General features: G+C 43.2%; 2 protein-coding genes across 3 annotated transcripts in view; both read left to right on the forward strand.

The window, feature by feature from the left end:
• Positions 1-7402, forward strand: part of RTF2 (replication termination factor 2) — a 28817-nt gene extending 21415 nt beyond the window's left edge. The window contains exons 6-9 of one of the 2 annotated variants that reach the window (XM_080405461.1): positions 4-117; positions 3191-3245; positions 3325-3417; positions 5938-7402. In XM_080405461.1, coding sequence (XP_080261587.1) covers positions 4-117; positions 3191-3245; positions 3325-3417; positions 5938-6122 — 447 coding nt within the window. In that variant the 3' untranslated portion in view covers positions 6123-7402. The remainder of the gene's footprint in view (positions 1-3; positions 118-3190; positions 3246-3324; positions 3418-5937) is intronic. The other variant, XM_080405462.1, reaches the window with a different exon arrangement.
• A 142-nt stretch (positions 7403-7544) lies between these two features.
• The window catches only part of TFAP2C (transcription factor AP-2 gamma), a 46096-nt gene continuing 35712 nt past the window's right edge, over positions 7545-17928 (forward strand). The window contains exons 1-2 of the mRNA XM_080405447.1: positions 7545-11797; positions 16726-17918. The gene's annotated coding sequence lies outside the window, so the exon portion shown is untranslated. The remainder of the gene's footprint in view (positions 11798-16725; positions 17919-17928) is intronic.

Genomic DNA, 17928 nt, shown 5'->3' on the forward strand with positions numbered 1-17928 from the left:
AAGTGTGGTGTTCCCTTTCAAGAGGAAGATGTGATTGTCCTTAATGGTAATAAAGAAGATGTGGAAGTATTGAAGAAAAGGATGGAGGATAGAAGACTTAAAAGTAAATTAGAAAAGGTAGTATTTTTATACATTGTTTAAAACAAAACTGAAAGAATTCTTGTCTGTAATGCAACATACTCTTAGATTGCATAGCTTTCTCTGCTAGTCTTTATGCAGACAGAAGGATTTACTCAGTAAGCTGTGCTGTATTTCAGTGCTGCTTCTAAAAGTGATGAGATTGTGTGCATATTTTTGCTAATAGCATATTGAAGTTGTATGTACTGAAACTTTCTTTTGACTAGCAGGAAGTGCGTAGTCCTCTGGAAGTCACAGAATTCAATCCTGTGGGTAAAATGGACAGTGTGCCAGCAATACTTGAGGTTTTTCTTGAAACAAAGAACTTTTGTTAGTTAATTCCAGTAACGAGCAAAACCTTCCCTGTATTTCACATGGTAGTTCCTGATGGCAGGTTATTATTCTTTTGATCTCCCAAGTGAACTCTGGCCACTGTCAGAAACACGGTATTGGTGTAAGACTGCTGTTTGGAAATTTTGTTACGTTGTGTGCTTCTTACAGCCCTGAGTGATTACTGGTGATGCTAATTCCCACCATACTGTTGAGGTCACATATTTTATTATTTTTTATCTGGCCAGGCAAAGTGCCATGGAAGTAAATCATTGCAGTCGTCACAGTACTGTGTACTGCTGCTCTGTGAGTAGTAGTTGCTCTGCAGTACTGTACAGTCAAATTGCAGTTCTGCATATGGCACTTTTTTCAGCATTGCTGGTTTTTTTCTGAATTGGCATTGCTATTATTGAGGATGACAAAGCAAGCAAAAGCTTTACTGTTGACTCAGTCCAGAGCACAGACAGATTTAGCTGACACTCAAAGAGCATGAATCATCGTTGTCGGACACTTGCAGCAACTGAGACTTTCGATGGAGGTTGATCATCTCACCCCTGTTGCTGCACTTGATATTGTCTGCCTGTAGGATTAGATGGCATACAAACGTTTTTGTAGATTGTTTTGAAACAAATGCTTTTTTACTTTACCAGTGAGCTTATGATTACTTTGATTACTTATCATAAGGTCTTCATTCACCTGCACCAGTACAGCATCATTGGCCTGAGCAGTACAGCGAAAGGATGGTTACCCGTAGGAATCCTGTTGCTCTCTTTCCTCTCTGTTCATAGCCTCTGCACGTAGTGTCCTGTGGCTTCTGACTTCAGAGCAATGCTGTAAATCCCATGCTGTCTCTTTAGGTGTGTTTTGTTTGGGTTTCTTCATTTTATTTTTCTAGTGCTTTGTAATTAAATGTTTGAAAGAATTTTACAGATAATTAGATGATAGAATATTGCGATTCTCAGTAGATGAGTAATCAGCCCCAAAAGCAGTGGTTGATTGCACTCAATTTTCATTAGGAAGGTGGCCCTAACAAAGAACCTATAGCTTTGGTTCAAATAATTTTGAATAATTGAATGCTGGTGCTGTCCCCAGCTTCTGCACAACAAAGAAGTACCTAAGCATGCTGGGCAGCTCTGTCTCTTTACGGTGCCAGCAGTTGCTCGTGGTGGCAGGCAAAAGGAAGTGATGCTTTGGTCTTTGGCCTCTATGTGGCTTGGGTGAATATGCAAATATTGTTTGTTTGTTTAGTGGATTTAGATTACAGGCAGGTGCAGTATTTGCAAATGTCTCAGCAAGCATCCATTTCATCCTCAGGTTATGATGGTTTTTTGCAATACTGCCTTGCCTTGCTGCATCAAGCTGATCTTCTTGCAGCTAGAACCAGTCTTCTCTGCTGTCACTGGCACCATTTGCTCCAGTCTGAGATCCCTGAGCTCCAGTCCCAGCATCAGAAGAGAGTTTCTAGTCTGGGGTCTGTTGGCACTGCTGTTCAGACCTGTCCCTTAGTTCCTTCTTCAGCTAGAAGCAGTCCAAGTGGACCTCCTGTATTTGGAGCAGGAGGCACAAACTCCTTTTCTTCATACCCATGAGACAAAACATAAGGAAGATTCAGCTAGCGCTAATGTAAAAAACTATTCAAGCTCAACTATGTCGTATGTGCCCGTAATGAAATACGTATAACAAATATTTGTTATGTATACTAATATGCATACATATATTTACAGAATCTCATAATTCAGAGGCCAGATACGGGCAAGTAACTTTCCTTTGTAAATCCACCTATAGTAACCAAGGTGGAAGCACCCTGCAGAGGTGTTTGGTCTCAGGGAGGACACTAGGGCAGCATTGCTTTGGAATAGTAGCCCTCTGCCGCCACCTCCTGGCTAAGCTGTGCAGCAACATGCGGGACAGCATTTTTTTCCTCGAGCGTTAATCACGCGCTTGACAGCATGGGTTCTCTTTAATTTTTATAACATATATAAATATATTTGTTTTCTTCGAGCTTGCGTTGCTTTCCTGGAATACATACACCACTCTGAATGTATACAGAGTCATCTTTTGTGATAGTAACACCAATGACTGTTTTAATACATCTTTTTCAGCTTGGCATTTATATAATCAAAGCCAGTAATGGGATTCTTATTGCTGTTGTTTGGGGGTTTTTTGTGTTTCTTAATCTGGAAAAACATAAATTAACTTGGAAAATCTGGTCCACATATGCTTTAAAAAATGTTGATTAACTGTTTACATCGTCCTCAGCAATCCTACAACAAAGGGCCCAGTTCTCGAAAGTTACCCAGCAGGGATTAAGTAAATAAAATTAAGTGGGTATGAGATGCGATATTATTCTTAATTTTTTATTGAAAAATGTCTTTATTGATTAGTTAACTGTATCCTGTTTCATGTCGTGCAGTTTACTGTCCTGCCACGTAGGTGCAGTATTATAGATTATCTTAATGATGATAACACACACACACCCTGCAAAGTATACAAACCAAAATACTGTATCCAGGCAGTTTAGTTTTAACCTGCGTGATTTTCTTCAGAGTAGCTCCAGTGTTCCCAAGGTTGGTATTTTTCCACATCAAAATAATACTGAAGCGTGGATCAATATTACGGAAGGAAGAATTCCACTGTGTGAGACATGAAAATGTACTAAATGAAATTGTGTGTCTATCAAATATAAGTTGGGAATTTTATATCCTTTCAATACGTTACCAGATTTCTGTTTGTGTTGTTTCAGAAATCGAAGAAATGTAAGTCAGCAGAATCAGCTTCTCAGCAAGACACCACTGAAGGTAATGCCACAGCTACAACTTACGTGTAGCCTTCTGAGTCATGAAGCAGATTCATGATTTGATATTTTTTCTTTCATAGATTGTCCAGGTCCATCGAAGGCTAAGAATGGAAAGGATTGTATCAACTCCAGTTCTGGGGAAAAGAGGCAGATTATCTTCACCAAAAGTTCAGGTTGGTGTTTATTCTTTAATCTGCAAATGAACAAATACTCCTGCTCTAAAAAAATACTATAGGAGAGATCCTTCTCTGGCTATTTTGTACCATGGTTTTCAGAAGCTACCCTCTCACTTGGTTTTTTATCTCAGTAATAAAAGGTCGAGTCCTGTCTTCAAGGGAGCTATAATGTCACGGCTCACTTTTTCAAAAAAAACCCTCTTTGAAAAGGCTGTCCTAAAAGGCTTCCTTTCCAAGCTGGAGTAGGAAACTGCTTTAAGAGTGTGCACAATTCTCCTTGTTTAATAGATACTATAGTCAATTTCATTTTTTTCCTAAAGCAGAAGAAAATATATTTTCTTAAAACAAAAGAAAATATATTTGCTTTACAATCTGCAAAACCTACAAAACTGTTTGAGGGCTTCTGTTTGTCCATTTTTCCTTATTCTGCCCGGTTTGCCTTTGTCCCATCTGCTGTCCATCGTCCTATACTCCCGGTAAATAGTCCACAGAGCAGGGACTGACTCCTTGTTATACTTTCACAAAATACCTAAACCAGCAGGTTTGCTGCTCACGCTTGTGACTGGCAAGTGCTGTAGAGATACAGATATCTAATAAAAGCCATAAACACTTTTCACCACATTGCATTTTTTCTTCACTATGAAACAAGCCAGATTTGCTTGTTTATGTCATTCAGATATTGCTTTCAGTTAGTGGGAAGCAACTTGAATGAATGAGATTAGAGATTCTTACTCACACAGTGACACAGTTGAGCATTTGATATATCTGTTTTATTGGCTAGGAGGTAGTGTGAGGAGAATTAGTACTTGTTTTCCTGAAGTACAAGTGGCCGAGAAATCTGTTACGGCAGTGTATTTCAATGAAGTACGCTAGAATAGCCCAAGCTGATGACTTGACTTTTAGTCCTCCATTTTTTTAGCTCTTAATTTACTGTGTGTCACTGGGAGTAGCGGAATATAACTTCAGGAGGTACTGACGTACCTACCATGCAGCTATGAGTAAACTTGGTGGTCCTTTAGTCCAAAGGATAGTGCTGTCTCGTCATGTGATAATTTATTTAATGTCTCCAATTCCTATTGAAGCATACAGAACTATATGAATGGGTACATTTTTTAAGTCAGTCTGAGGTTTCTGTGTGAAGTAGTCAATCGTGTACATTACAGCTGCAGAAAAAGTCAATATAACTTGTTGGATTAATCTGAGAGTAGTTAAACAATGAACTGTAGATAAACTATGTGAGATGGGAAAATTTCCATTAGAGTGCCTTACCTGCCCCCTACAGTCTGTTTTTATAAAGGATAGGCTTTAAAAACTATTTCATTCAAGGTGATTATAGTTGCTCTTGGATATTTAGGAATCTAGTAATTCTAATAATGTTTATGTATTTTTTTTCCCAAGAGTGTAAGAGAAAACATAAGCCTTTTGAAATGTCAGGTCATTGGTTTATAGCAGCAGTTACATTGACCAGCAAGAGATTAAGAGGAGAGAGGGGAAAACAAGGGAAAATCCACGGCCTGAGGAATGCCAGTAGCACAGGAATTAATTTGTGAACATGGCACCCTAAGGTTTCTGGACTTGCAGCATACATATTCATTCTTTCCAATACAGTGTTTGGTAATTTTTTCCAGACAACTATTGGTGGCATTAGAAGCAGCATTCTCCAAATATAAAAAGGGTCTGATCTATGATGATTAAGGATTGCACATATAATTCCTATGACTACATGCAGAAATCAGCTAAGTGCATTTTCAGACAGGCTCCCTACTATTTACATGCCGTTGTGCCTAAGTTAAACTAAATATGTAGAGTTTCTGCAGGCTTCTATGTATTAATTTCTTTGCCCAAGAGGCTTGGCACATGCTTTTTAAAATACTGTCCTTCAACTTTGGAGAAGATTAAGTAGCTGTTAAGAAAGAGAGGTTTGGTGGGGATTTTTTTGTAGCAGTCGATCTAATACACTGAGAGAGATGGTATCAGAAACAGAGGGATGGGCATTTTCCTATCCCAAAAATAAAATTATGCAGACCATTGTTATTGGACAATTTTTTTTTTTTTTGAAAGAATAAAGGGAGGAGATGGATTCCCTGGGGACAGTATGTCACAAGTTTAGCTTTTGTCATTTGGTGGCTAATTTCTAAACAATACTTCAGGGTGGTGGAATACTTTCATGTTTGTTTCTTAAAAGAGTTCCGAGCCATTTTTCACTTAGAGGAATAAATGTTGTCAATACTGAATTACAGTGCAAGGGATTTACACAAGTAGGAAAGAATTCCTCTCTCTGAGATTTCTAAATGCATTTTGAGCATGAATTCTAAAAGCTAGGAATATGTTTGCTGTTAGGAATGTGTTGGGTATTGAGTACAATTATGGGATGTATTTGTGCTAGCCCTCAAAAAATGTATATACTTTATCTCTGTACGCGTTATTTTTTTAATGCTTTTTTCTGTCTTTATTTAAATAAATCCATCAATTGTAAGCTGTTACTCAAGCTTCATTCTATTCCTTTTTCTCTATCAGATAATGGAAATTCATCTGTACCCGGAAAAGTCAGTAAGGCTGCCTCTACTACTACGAAGAGATCCATTGCAGACAGTGAGGAGAAATCAGAGGCATACAAATCTATTTTTACATCGCACAGCTCAGCAAAACGTTCAAAGGAAGAGTGTTCCAATTGGATTACTCACACGGCATACTATTTCTGAAACAATGATGAGCCTGATTGTAACATTCATTACTGCTTTCCTTCCCTAAGGCTTCTTCTGTACAACTCTGATACAGAACTTCTGTTGTAATCTGATGTTATCTGGAATTATTCAGTTTAAGTTGTTTATAAACTTACAAATAACTAACGAACTTGTGTTAAGTACACTTCTAGTAAGTAAGAAATAGATCACCAGCATCAATGTTGTATCAGCAGACCTCATTCACAAATGGTGGGTTACTTGCAGAAAAGTTTTCCTTTTCTTCCGCCAGTTGGATGCTGTCATTCTTAGTCACACTAGCTAGTGTCCTGGTGGTAGGAGTGAGTGTGGAATAATCTGCCTGCTGCCCTCTTCTATGGATACTCGCTGCAGCTGTAACTGTAATTTTCGACACATCAGTATCGAAATCCAAACTTTTTGAAACTTTCTGACAGTGAAAAGAGCAATAATGCTTTTCTTTTGTACTAGTTAACTGAGTCCTCAGTAGAACTACTGTAGGTTTCTTAAAGGTTCTGTGGGTATTTCAGGTAATTTTCCTTTTGATGGAATATATGAAAGCATAGTCATGAAAATGTTTGTATAACATTCTTCTTGTACATATTGTAGCGCGTTTTTAATAAGAGTATGCGCTTGTAAATCATTATCTACAAGGATGAGCCTGCAATAGTAAGGCTGGGGGGTTTCCCAAAAAGGGGGGGGGCGGGGAGGTTCCTTTGTGGGTGTGTGTTTTAAAGTTAGAAGTATCAGGTCTGAGCTTTCTTTCTTTTGTCAGAGGATCAGAATACAGTGGAACAAAAGTGCAAGTTTCCTTGGTTTTCTGCTGAAACAGTAAGGTTCTGTGTACATCTCTAAGGAGCAATCTGTCGTTTTGAATTCAGCAGCTTACATGAAAATAGAAGCATTTGCAGAGGGGGAGAGAAAAATGGGTGGTGACCAAATAGGAGCAGGCAGATCTTAACTGGCTTTTTAGGGAGAAGCAACTGGGCACCAGTGTCGTGCCAGTCAAACTCGGTGGTGGAGGGGAACCCTGTAAGGCTGGAGTTTGCTTCCGAGAGCGTTTCACTTTGCAGGCAATGAAATGTGCTTCTTTCACAGCATCCATAGTACACGTTTTATTTTCTGACATAAAATTCTTAACAGCAAACAACTATTTGACTGTTAATTGCTTGTTACAGAAAGATGCTAAGCATAGTATGTCACTTAGTTTTGGGTTTATATTTATGCTTTTTATCCCTGTGATGTTGATTTAAATAAAACTTGCTCTTCTTATATGACCATAACACTTCATGTTCTGTTGAACAGATATATAAATGCTTATATTGTCAGTGTTAGAATAACTTTTTATGGACTTTACTTTGGCTCTTCAATTCTTAGCTTTTTTCCAAATGCAGGAATCCTTTTAAAATGTTAATGTTGCATAGCAATGATTTAGTGGCTGAATATTTGAATCCAATATAATACCTACATTAAATGAACAGAGGGAGGGATGGAAGCTTTTCACCTTCCTCTCTTCCTCTTATAAAAAGAAAATACACTTTTATAATCGTGGCACAAATTAACCAGAATAGAAATGCAGGAAGTAGGAGGCTTTAAAAACCACTGCATGATGTTACCTTTCTGTGTGAAAATGATTAATTATCTTAATAATTTATTTTTAAAAGTGTCCCCATTTATAATTGGCAATAGTTGGAGATTCAAATGCTGTGTTTATATTTGCATAGGTGGTCTCCATGATTCAAGCATGTGGAATGAAACTGGTAGGATTTTATTATTATTTTGATAGGTATAATTAAAGATTGGGTTGTTGTAGAATTTATATGGTGGTAAGCATTTCTGTTTTCCAAAGATGTGAATGCATCTATACATCACATCAAACAGTTTGAGGTTTACTCGAGCTTCCAGGAAGCACTCAGCCACATTTTGTATGCATGTCTGGTAATCAGCTTTGTTCTCCTTGTTCTGTATTCTTTTCCTCTTCATTATTATCCTTTATTATTTGTTAGTTACAGATAATGAAATTACTGCACTAGAAGATACACTAGAGTAGCTGCTTTATTTGCAGTCTGATTCTGTTTTGACAATGCATGTTGAAGTCCTGTTAGTGTTTTATAGGAGTGCATTTTTCTTGTATTGAAATAATTTATAAATCCTAAAGGGAATTAACTTAATGCTTTTGGTTTAGCTATTACTTTGCTAAAGAAGATAAGACAAAATATGCAGTATTGCATCCCTTTTCTTGATAATATGTTGGGCAAAGTCCAGCCTGCTGACTTGATAACAGGCTTTCCTGCTCATGGACCATAATAGCGACTCCTTTTTATTCAGTCCGATTTGCTCATCTGTAATATAAGTTTGTAACTACCAGGCTTTGGTTAATGTAAAGATTATTCATGTACGCTTGGGTTTATTATCTGGAATTGATTGTGCCATGCCAGTTCATTAGGATTTTGTTTGGTAGTTTACCATCCTGACTTTGTGGATGGAGTTCGTAAAATGTTTATGGTTTACAGAAGCATTGTCAGTGACTGATGAGGCCTTTTCCTTCCCTTTGCAAAGAGCAGCTGTGAAGGAATGTGATATATTGTTGGCATGTGATGCAATTCATCGCCACAATTGACTTTTGTTAATGTAAAATAGAGGAGAGAAAAACTGACACTTCTGTTGGCAGGCTGGGTTAGGCAGTTGAGACTGGAACGTTGACTTGGCAAGTTTTAATAGATTCAAGCGAATAGCTCGCTGGAGGATGTTTGCTTTGTTGTGGTTTGCTTTTTGTGGGGGAGGGCAATTTAATTTTCTTTTAATGTAGGTGAATTTGAATGTTGGTGAAAGTTGAAGACTGCAGAAGTCTTAGAATCTGAAACCTATATTTTTTGAGATGCCACATAAGTCTCCCACAGCATTGCATCCTTGTGGCTCTGTTCTGGGGAGTTCACAGAACAGTTAGTTCTGTTTCCATGATGTTCAAGCCTTGGCCTCTCTTCTGAAGAGCTTAAAAAGGATCCAATTAGCGTTGGTTGTATAATAGGGGGATTTTTTTTTTTTTTGTGAACCTGCCCACTGGAAACTGGACTGAAATTTAACAACTTCCTTCACATAGCCTGATAATCAAATACTGGTCATGAAACCTGGCCCAGATATGCACTAGTGAAAAGGGACTGTGAAGCTGTATATCCTGGTGTACAGTCCTGTGAAGTGCCTCTCTTTCTGCACACTTGCAGGTTCTTGCAGTCCTTCCAACACTGGTACCTCCAAAACTGAAAACCTGAGGGTGTTCACACATTCAGAGTGAGCGGAGATCAGCCTGCTCTGAGTGTTCAGCACCGCAGCTTTGTTCCCTCGTCATGCCAAACCGAGTGTGATGCTTCTCACTGTTTCGCAGGACATCCAAAAGCTACCCTTTCCCCTTGTCCCCCCACGGTCCATAACAGCATCTGTAGCCCCGGGCGCTGTGGAGCAGCTGTGATGCCCTGCTGCAGCTGATCAACCGACTTGTGCTCACCTGTGCCGTGTGCTGATCCTGAGGAGGCCCGGAGGTGCTGGCACCGTGGCTTTTTGTCTTCACAGAGGACACTGAACCTTGTGCGCCTGGAACATTGCGCGCCGAACATCCTGGAGCTGCCAAAGGTGGGTTCCTGGCTCCTGCACGCCGCAGTAAAAGGTGGCTTCCCTCCCTTACTCCCTAACCTCTAGTACCTCCGTTCTTTGCACATCTCCTGACCTTGCCATGTTGCTGGTACCAGTGGCCCCTTCCCGTGTGTTTTTGCTAGCAGGTGGGCTGTACCTGCTGACCAGCCTGCCGGCAGGTAGCAACCACACTCTGCAGCCTGTCCCTCTGAGGGCATTGCTGTCGGAGGGCTTGTCGCTCCAGCTGTTGTTTTCTGTAAGACCTCTAAAAATGGCATATCTTCAAGGGGTTTATATCTGTGAATCTTAGTTGAAATTAAACAAAGTTTTATAATGTTGCTGGTACAACTGAGGGTGTAGTAGCAGCCCTGAATCTCTGGAACACCAGACTAAAATCCTTCAGACAAAAAGCAGTGCCCTCAGTGGCTGTCGAGAGGGCAGAGGTGAAGAGGAGAACATGTAGTGTCTGTTCTGGAAAGACTGGAATTTAGGGAGATCCTGCTGATGAAACTCTGTAGGTAGTGAAAAGGAAGCTTCAAGGGACAGAGTTCATTCTGTAAGGATCTGTTAAATTTTATTACCCTTGACGGTTTTTTAGAAGTAATCACAGAACTATCTTCTCTCTAATGGGAATAAAGTTTGAGAGGCGTACAGTGGGAAAATTCATGTGGTTTGCTAAGATGGTTGGGAGATTTTATCGGAATCTCAGAACCTCTCTGCTTTGGACTCCAGCTTCCACGCCATGAGATCATCACACGCCTATCAAATTGACCAAAAAAAGCTTAAAGTTCCATTTAAAACATGATGCTTGTTAGATTAAAATATTTCTTATTAATGTCCTATTCTTAGCTAAACTGAACGAACACAATTGTCTTTAAGTGCCCTGTCTTGCTTGCTTTGCAGCCTAGACGCCAGTTGCAGTTGGTGTATTCAGAACTGCAGTGACCCTGCCAAATAGTTTCTTAGTTGCATTTAAAAATAAAAGGGCTGTTTATACGTTACAATCCACAGAGGGTCTGAAATCAGTATGTCCTAAGATGAATACAAATCATAGACAAAAAGTGTTTTGTTGGAAGGCTTCACAAATGTGGAACTGATTACCGCTAGACAGCGCAGATTTCCTTCTGTAAGATGGAACTGATATAATTCCTTCCTGACAGCTAGAAATTACAAGTGAGTTGGGTTTTCTTCTGTGTTTTAAACTTCACCAATCTTCAAAATGATCAAGAGGGATGGCATCCTAATCCATCTGCAATTGATGGGAAGTCTACCTATAAACCAGGATTTTAATCTAGATATCCATCCAGCTGCCCGAGCACTGTGGAGGTACTGCTAACAATTTCATAGCTGTGGTTTTGTCAAACATTTAACTTCATGGGGTTTAAAATATCTCTTACAGGTCAGTGACAGAATTCAATTTGCAGATTGGCCGCGGATCTTTTGTGGGGAAGAATCAATTTCATTATGATATTGAGTAAAATGAAATTCTCTTTTTAAAGTGTGCCCTGCCAGCTCTTTGAAACACATCCAGCAGAACTCCACCTTTGTGCAGTGTTTGTGACATCTCAAAGAGGTTTTCTCAAAAGGGCACAAGTCGGTGAAAAACAACAACCCTTTCCCTTAGCAGAAGTGTGCATCTGTCAGACTGCACCACTGCTTTTTTCACCCAGTTTTTCCCTTGTTCCTTCTCATTTGCCACCTTCTTTCTGCTGCCTACAGAAATCAGATGGCGCTTTGCTCGATGGTGGTCGGGAGAGCGAGGAGTCGGGAACGGTCAGGGTGATGGATGCTCTGGTTTTGCAGCCCTGTTCGCTCTTTGGGGCTGATTTGCGTTTGCTGTGCAGCCAGGGCTGGTTGTCTCACCCACCAGACTTTTCCCGTCTTCCAGGCCACATCCTGAATTTGGTGGCAGTCGGAGTCAGGACAGGCTCGTGGCTCCTCGCTGTGCAGGTTGCTTGTCGTGCTTCCCGTGTGGCAGGTTTTACGGAGCAGAGTTGTATCCACGGTGGGAAACATCAAGATGTTCAGTCTCTTTCCTTTCCATGTTACTGGTAAGAAGGTGTTTCCCTCTTCCTTCTGTGAGCTTGGATGGATGGCCAATTTTTCACTCCCTTCTCTCCCGTGGAAGTTATTTCCCCACTGTCTGAGGATGTCTTAAGACTTAATTATTACGTTTAGAGGACGGAAGATGGCCGTGTCAGGGTACGGTGTAATTTGTAAACAGAAGACAAGGAGTGCTTTTCCGTGGGCAGTCAAAGGCTGACTTCGCTCTGGAAAGGAATATGTTGTTAGCCTAAAATAGAACCAATTTGACAGTGTGAGTTTTCCTAACAGTCACATTTTTATGCCAGGAGTTTCCTCTTTTTTTTTAATTAAAAGTAATTCTGAGGAATCACTTAGGACCCACTTGGCAATGGTAAGTGGGGGTTGCCGTATTAGCAGGGAAAGGGCTGCACTGAGCGCATGGATGCAGCTTTCTTCAACTTGCCTACAAAGCTAAAGAAATGCAAAGCAGCTTATTGCTCAATTGTGCTGACTTTAGCAACTAGGTAGGACAAATTAAAAAAAGAAAAAGGGAATATCTCGTCTCAACCTGGGTGTTTAATGGGTCCCAAAATGTGCTGAACTCTTTAGTCTAAACGGGCTCTTTAGTGTGGTGTCAAGTAAGTTAAAAAGCGAGGGAGCTTTACAAAGCTTCCTTCATTGTTTAAACTTGTTTAACTCATGTTAAGGCTAATGTACATTTATTCAGACTGACAAAGTGCTGAATTTACACAACAGGGATAGAAATAATTAGGTCAGATACTTTTTAAATGGCAATGGCGGGGTGGGAATACTTGACTCTCTTATACTTATGAATGGAAACGATTATTAGCACTGGCCGAGGCCAACCCGGTACCTGCACGTGCTCTTCTCCCCCCGCAACGAGCCAGCACCCAGTGCCTGTCCCAGCAGCAGCTGCTGGTCAGGCTTGGTCTTACACCTTATCGGTGACAATGTGGCGCTCCTAATGTGATTATGTGTATTTTAAGTAAGCCCATCACTGTCCTTTGAAGCTGGCTCTCCTCTTCCCTGCTGGGATCCGAGACCAATAAATTACACCAGCACAGATGAAAACTCAGTCATTAAAACTGCATGGTCTGTTCGAGCTTAGGAAGTCAAATTCTGATCTGCCATGGGGGCCACTTAAGACTACCTAGTTCTAAAATATTTATTGTAAACGTTTCCCTTGGCTATTAATGCCCCAACAGTTCAGAGATGAGATGAGGTGTCTGTTTCTTGCACTTTATTTGGTGCTGGTGACTCCTGGGACAGAATCCCAGCTTAGTTAGTCCATGGAGCTTATCCAGCACAGCAGGATTTGTTTCTCCAAGAACGTTTTTTCTTGGCTTTCCTAATATTTGAACAAGCCCTCTTGTTTAATTCAGTGACACAGAACCTGCTTGCATTTGAATTGTGGTCAGCAGCGGGCATGCTGGGCTGGTTGGATCTCTTAAGCTGTAGCCATTTACTTCCCCATTGAGATGTAAGCTGCTCCCAGCTCATCTGGTTTGCATGGTTCCCTTCTGCGAGGAATCATCAAACAGCCCCAACGTACCCGTCCGACTGGCTGCAGCGGCTGCCGCCGGCTGCGCGGGGCAGGGGCGGCCACCAGCGCTCCCGGCTCCCGCCGCCGCCGTGCCCGAGCCGCGGGGGGGGGGGGGGGGGGGGGGAGGGGGGGCAGCACCGTGTAGGCACCCGCGCCCGCGCCCCTGCGTGTGCGTGGGGACCCCCGGCAGCGGCCGCAGGTGCGGAGGCGCGGGGTGCCCGGCCGAGCCCCCGCTGGTCACCGGCTGCTCCGCGCGGCGCATCCCTTCGCTCTGCGCCGGAGGGTCGCGCTGGGGGGCGGTGGGACCCCCGCGGTGGGGGACGGTGCCCCCGCGATGGGCGCCCGTCCGGTGGGTGCCCGCCCGTAGGTGCCGGTGCCGCGCGGTGGCGCCCGCAGCGCGGCGCGGGGAGCGGCGGGGCCGCAGCCGCGGGTGCGGAGCTGCCGGAGCTGCCGCCGGGGCCGGGGCCGGGGCAGCGCGGCCGGGCGCAGCGGAGCCCCGTGGCGCAGCCGGGGCCGAGCTCCCCCTTCCCCCCGCAGCGTGTGAGCCCCCGGGCCGCCCGCCCGCCACCGCCCGGCCCCAGCGCGGTCACCGCGGCCACCCGCCGGCACGTGCCCCCCCCGCGCCCCGTGTCGCAGCCGGTGGGTGACGCTCCGGCTGCCTCGGGCCGAGGGGGCTGCGCTGAGCGGTCCGGACCCCGGGGTAAATGCACCGTCCCCGCTGTCCTGCCCCCCCCTCCGCGCTCGTTCTCACACGCGTGTAGCCCGGTGCTCTACCGGGGAGCGCGGAGTAACTGCGAGTGGAGAAATACTACTAGTAGTAAAGAGATGGACGACACAAAGTGGGGAAACATCTGCAGGGGGAGAAGGTGGCGGAGAGACAGCACCCGTCTTTTACTACGGTGACAAGTGGAAGCAGCAGGGTTTATTCGACTGTTTAATGCCCTGATTTTCCAAAGAGAGCTGCTCAGAAAGCAGAGGTTCTGTTCCGCAGAAAATTCCAGTGCCTCGGAGCTAGTCCCCGTTCCAGATCAGAATAAAAAGCACAAACTACTCCCCAAAGTAATGTTCTATAAAATGTTGATCAGGGACAGCTGAGCTGGGCCCAGTGCTCGAGTTATTCCAGTGATGTTCAAGTATTTTCTTTCTTAAAAACAAGCTACTCACAGAGCTAACATTTAATATATCTTAAGTTTTAAATTAAATAAAATATTTCGGTTTGTCACCCCCTAAACCCACTGCAAATAGCCGTTTGGCATCTAAATCCTATTTTCTGGCACCTGTATTACACTGAAACATTTTCAGCAGCTCTCCTTGCAATGTTTATACTCCACATTTGATTTGGAGAGATCCCCAAGTCAAGTTGCCCATAGTTGGAATTTTAAAAACAAAAGAGGGAAGGAAAAACTTGTCTTCTATTTTAGGGTCTTGCAGTACTGGAAATGCAAACACTGCAGAGTGAATATTTAACTAGTGCATGAGAATCTAAAAAAAGTGTAAAGCAAATGCAATGCAGCAGTCTATTTGCCCTGTTCAACTAAAGCAACATTAAGACATTAAAAATAGATTTACAGATTTCATAATGTGATTACAACATTCACACAGGTTGGGATTTTTAATTTAACTTTGAACTGGATAATGCAGATTGCATGGAGACCAGAATGGACTATATTCTAATGGGAGAATTTGCCTTATGCTGGATTAACATATCAAAGGCAGAGAAGGATTTTTTGGGAAGATGGCACAACGATGTGGCTCGCTTGCTGGGTTGGCATCTTACTAAATCTGTTGGCATCTCTGTAGTTTCAGACCATTTCAGGCAGCAGGGCATTTGGGTGGCACTTGCTCTGCTTTTCTCGTGTTCCTTCACATTGACCACATGTGATACACTCGTGGCACAACCTGGTGAATTTTGCTTCCATCTTCTCTTGGCGTTAGAGGTCGGAGCAAACGGCCTTTCGCTGAGAGGCAGCACGGTGCAATCCTGGAAGGGCAGTGTGCTCTAGCAGCTGCTGTCCTGGTACAAGTCAGGTTGCCACTGAAAGCAGGTGTTTGGTGGGGCTGCCCATAGCTCCCTCATCAGTGGTGATTAGCTCCGTGTTCCTGTTCCCAGCCTTGTGGTGGTTTTGGGTTCACTCAAACTAAAGCTGTTTGCCTCTGGAAGCAACGCTTGATGTGAACCCGCTCGTGTTTGAGTACCTGTTACCAGCTGCTTTGGAAATGCGCGTCGTGTGTGATGGTTTAGCAGTAAAGCAGAGGCATGTGTATCTCCTGGAGATGAGCAGCACTTGCAGATCCCTCCCCGTGGTTGCTCGGGCAGCTTTGCTGGCTCGCCAGAGCTGTGCCTGCCCCTGCTCCGCGGTGCTGGCAAGGCAGCAGAGGTGCTGCGCTGGCAGGGCGCCTCCAGGTCAGACTTTGGGAAGTTTGCAGAATTTGCTGTTACCAGGAGAAGCTGGGCTGTGGCTGCAAGAGATTCCAGCACTCAGCACTGAGTGATTTTAAAAGAACACTTAAAAAACTAAGCCCAGCCGGTGGGTTAGCACTGTTGGCTGGGCAAGTGCGTGGATGTCACCCCTTCATGTTTCTTTCCTAACAGCTGCCATCTGCCGTCGTGCTCTGACTCAGGTGTGTGGTCGTGTGGGCTCAAGGCTAGTCTAAATAATATTGCTAGAAAAGGAATTCAAGGCAGGCAGGTGTTCGCAGAATTTGTATCTCTAACAAGGGGAGGTAGGTGCAGTTCAGATTTTAGAAGTCCAGTGGAAAAGATGAACATCAGAAGGGACATAGGCAGGTTCTTGTGAGTAACTGCCGGTGTGGTGGAGGGACAGCCTGTGGCGCCACCAGTTTACCTCCCACTGGATACTGCTCGGGGGGATATGCTTGGCAGTGCAGCTGTGCCAGAGAAGGACTTCTCCACTGCCAAGCAACCAGAACAATGAAATCCTTTGCTGTTCCACTGCACTACCACCACCCGTACTGAGAAAGGCAGAACACAACTCTGAGCCCCCTGCACAAGTGTGTAATTTTGAGGGTGCTGTGTCTGACACACACTATTTTGCACCTCAGTGCAAGAACATCAGGTGGGATCATACAACCTGCTGCCCTTTAAGAACATTATATACATTGGCCCAGCCCCTATCCGTCTTGTAGCAGTGTGTCTTATTGTGAAAAGCCCCCTCTGAGATTTATCTCTTCGATAATGGGTGAACTCCCAGTATCACGGTAGTTGGCTCTTTCCTGGTAGAAGTGGAAGCGGTGTATTTGCAAGCATCCATAGACATATATCCCTCTGCACAAAGGCATTGCAACCCTCCGCTGGTGTGGTAAGCTTTGCATGCTTTTCTAGGATGGTGGCATTTCATGATCACAAGGATTATTCTTGTTCTTCAACAGTGTCAGAAAATGGTCCATATGAAAACAACTGAGTGATGGGATGAACAAAAGGAATTATGAAAACTATATAATTTTGTCTGAGAACTCTGATGCCTTCTGGGAAGTATCATATAATACCCAGCATGAAATATCCCATCAAACACGGACAGCGCAGACACGGAGCAATGTTGAGCAAGAAGTTTGACCAGAGCACCGATTATTGATTTCAAAACATCCCAGTGCTATGTGGCCACAACAATCCGAGGCAAAATTGGAGTAGTCAGAGAGAATCAAAGTGGTGCAGACATGCTGCTCACACAATGACTGTTGAAGATCACTTAATGCAGATATGCAAGAGCTTCAACGAGTTTCAGGCAGAGACATGCCTTTATATTTAATTTAAGTATAGGTATCGGCACTCGTAAGGGAAGGAATGCTGTCTGAAAGTAACAGGGAGCTTTCTGCATCTGGAACAAGAATTCATATTGAATCGGATCAAGAACGAAGGAGTGGTGAGCAGCTTCAGCACAGTTCTTGGGTTGGGGATCGCCTGTGAACTGGGCTATCTCCTTGCATCTTCAGAAATGAAAAATGAGGTTATTTGTAAGCTTGTGTTGCTGCTGTCAGCATGATAGCTGTCCTGAGGATAAGGATGCTGCGATTTGCCAGAGCACAAATTAAGCCATTGCTTTTACACTTGGTCTTTATTTAATCTACACTGCTGCTTTCCAGCCAGCTACAGCAGCCTCTGGTGTTCATGGGCTATTTCCAAATGACCTGTGCATGATAATAAAGAAAAATAAACTTTTATTCACTATATGGTGATCCCTAGCACCCTCTGGAAAGTGTCTGGAGATAACCAAAATTAAACATGCTGAGAACTGGCCTCCATTAGTAGTTAGTCAGAGGCACCAAAACCAGCAAATATCTATTTGTGTGTTCTAAATGGAGTTTGAATGGTTGTTGTCTGAGGGGCACAGACAATTTTCCAGTGTGGTGATTTTTAACACCAAAATGTTGGATTTTGATGGCACAGCAAAACTGTCAAGAAACAGATGATGCGACACAATACATCTGAAATGTCACTTTGAAAGTCAGTGTGTTTTTATCTGAACTCTTTGCCTTGTTTCTTCTAAACCAGAAGCCACCTGGCTGAGGAATCACGTCCGTCTTCCTGTGGCATCGGCAGGGGCTGAGGTCTACCAGTATGTCAGGTAAAATTCA

Source organism: Falco punctatus (assembly GCF_963210335.1).
Source record: "Falco punctatus genome assembly, chromosome: 10".
In the NCBI taxonomy this organism is placed as follows: Eukaryota; Metazoa; Chordata; class Aves; order Falconiformes; family Falconidae; genus Falco; species Falco punctatus.